The following is a 1996-nucleotide window of genomic DNA, read 5'->3' as shown; positions in this document are numbered from 1 at the left end:
AGAAAACCAGTGGCATGAATGACAATGACGTTCTAAAACTAGCCCACGAAATCTACTTCAACAACCAAACAAAGAAGTTCAGCCTTGAACATGCGTGGAACGAGCTCCGCAACGACCAGAAGTGGTGTGAGCTCGCTACCTCTAAAACTGAAAGTAGCTCCAAAAGGAGGAAGTTCGCTGACGGTTCGCATTCAGGAGCAAGCTCTCAAGTCAATGAATGCGATGCTGGTGTAGAAGGAACATCTCGTCCCTCTGGTGTTAAGGCTGCAAAAGCTCGTGGAAAGAAGCCGCAGGTTGAGGGGCAAGATGTGTCTGATTATCAGCTCATGTGGAGCATCAAGAAGGATGACTTGGCAATGAAGCAACAGCTCTCCAAGATGAGGGTACTTGAGAAGCTTCTTGCAAAGGAGAATCTAGCTGATTATGAAGAAGATCTCAAGAAAAAGCTTATAAATGAGTTAATGTAACTCTCGGTTTGTTTGTTTGATGTTCAAGTTCATGTTCTAGTTTGTTTCATGTTCAAGTTGTCTCGGCTTTATGTCTTCCTTATGTTTCATGTTTCATGTTCTCGGCTTTAGGATCTACTTAAATTTGTAATGTTTTGCTTCATGTTATGTCATGTTCTTTTTCTTGTTCTAATGCTTTGGTGTTTTGTGTTCTTGTTCATTGTTTCATGATCTTGTTCCGGGCCATTGTTTCATGTTCTTGTTCTTTTATTTGTTTCAGGTAGCGGGAAAGGAGAGGCTACATTGGAGAGGAGCATCACGGGTTCTTTTATTTGTGTCAGTTTGTATTGTATCAGTTTGTGTCAGTTTGGCTTGTCTCTGCTTGATTCAGTGTGTCACGGGTTTCAGTGTGCATGTGCATCACGCAGTTTGTATTATTTGATCACACAATACCAACTACTTGAACAAATAAACACACGTTTAACACATTACCAATACCAATACCAACTACATTTGATCATTTGTATTATATAATTCACTGCTAGTGCTCTCTACTTCTAACATCACACAAACTCATCTACTCTCTTTTTCTAACAAAACCAAATTCATCTTCTCTTTATCCTCTCTACTTGTATCAAGCATACTCGTCTTCTTCTTTTTTCCTCTCTTTGATCACAAGTTTATAAATCTCTTTAATCATTTCTATGGCTTCTTCTTCTCAAAACACATTTGATGAATCATCTGATGATACATTTGATGACATATTAGATCAAAAATTTGATGAAAAATTTGATCAATTCTTTGATCAAGCGTTTGAGAATTTAAATATTAGTGGTGGTCAAAAAAAAAAAAAAAACCCCCGAGCTTATATCGAAAGAAATCGTGAAGAAGGGCATATTCATTTATGGAATGATTATTTCTGTGATACTCCAACGTATCCTGATAATTTATTCCGACGACGTTTTCGAATGAACAAGCCATTGTTCATGCACATTGTTGATCGACTCTCCAACGAAGTTCTATATTTTCGGGAAAAGAAAGATGGTCTCGGAAGGATTAGTCTCTCTCCTCTTCAAAAGTGCACCGCAGCCATTCGTGTCTTGGCGTATGGTTCTGCAGCTGATGCGGTCGACGAATACCTCCGGCTCGGTGAAACAACAACTCGGTTATGTGTGGAAAATTTTGTAGAAGGAATAATATATTTGTTCGGCGATGAGTACTTAAGAAGACCAACACCGGCTGATCTTCAACGTCTACTTGATGTTGGAGAATATCGTGGATTTCCCGGGATGATAGGAAGCATCGATTGTATGCATTGGGAGTGGAAGAATTGTCCAACCGCTTGGAAAGGGCAATATTCTCGTGGTTCGGGTAAACCAACAATCGTTTTAGAGGCGGTTGCTTCATACGATCTCTGGATATGGCATGCATTTTTTGGACCTCCAGGTACATTAAATGATATCAATGTTCTTGATCGTTCACCTGTTTTTGATGACATAATAAAAGGTGAAGCTCCGAATGTCACTTTCTCTGTCAATGGAAGAGAGTAT

General features: G+C 39.3%; 1 protein-coding gene across 1 annotated transcript; it reads left to right on the top strand.

Moving 5' to 3' along the window:
- Positions 1–14: 14 nt before the first annotated feature.
- LOC106314140 (glutathione S-transferase T2-like) lies at positions 15–467 on the top strand. Its single transcript, XM_013752075.1, has one exon. It carries the CDS (start codon positions 15–17, stop codon positions 465–467), a length of 453 nt encoding a protein of 150 aa, XP_013607529.1.
- The last annotated feature ends 1529 nt before the right edge of the window (positions 468–1996 follow it).

This window comes from Brassica oleracea, chromosome C9 (assembly GCF_000695525.1).
Source record: "Brassica oleracea var. oleracea cultivar TO1000 chromosome C9, BOL, whole genome shotgun sequence".
Lineage (NCBI taxonomy): Eukaryota > Viridiplantae > Streptophyta > Magnoliopsida > Brassicales > Brassicaceae > Brassica > Brassica oleracea.
The sequence above is the reverse complement of the archived record's forward strand: the minus strand, read 5'-3'. Positions and strand labels throughout refer to the sequence as shown.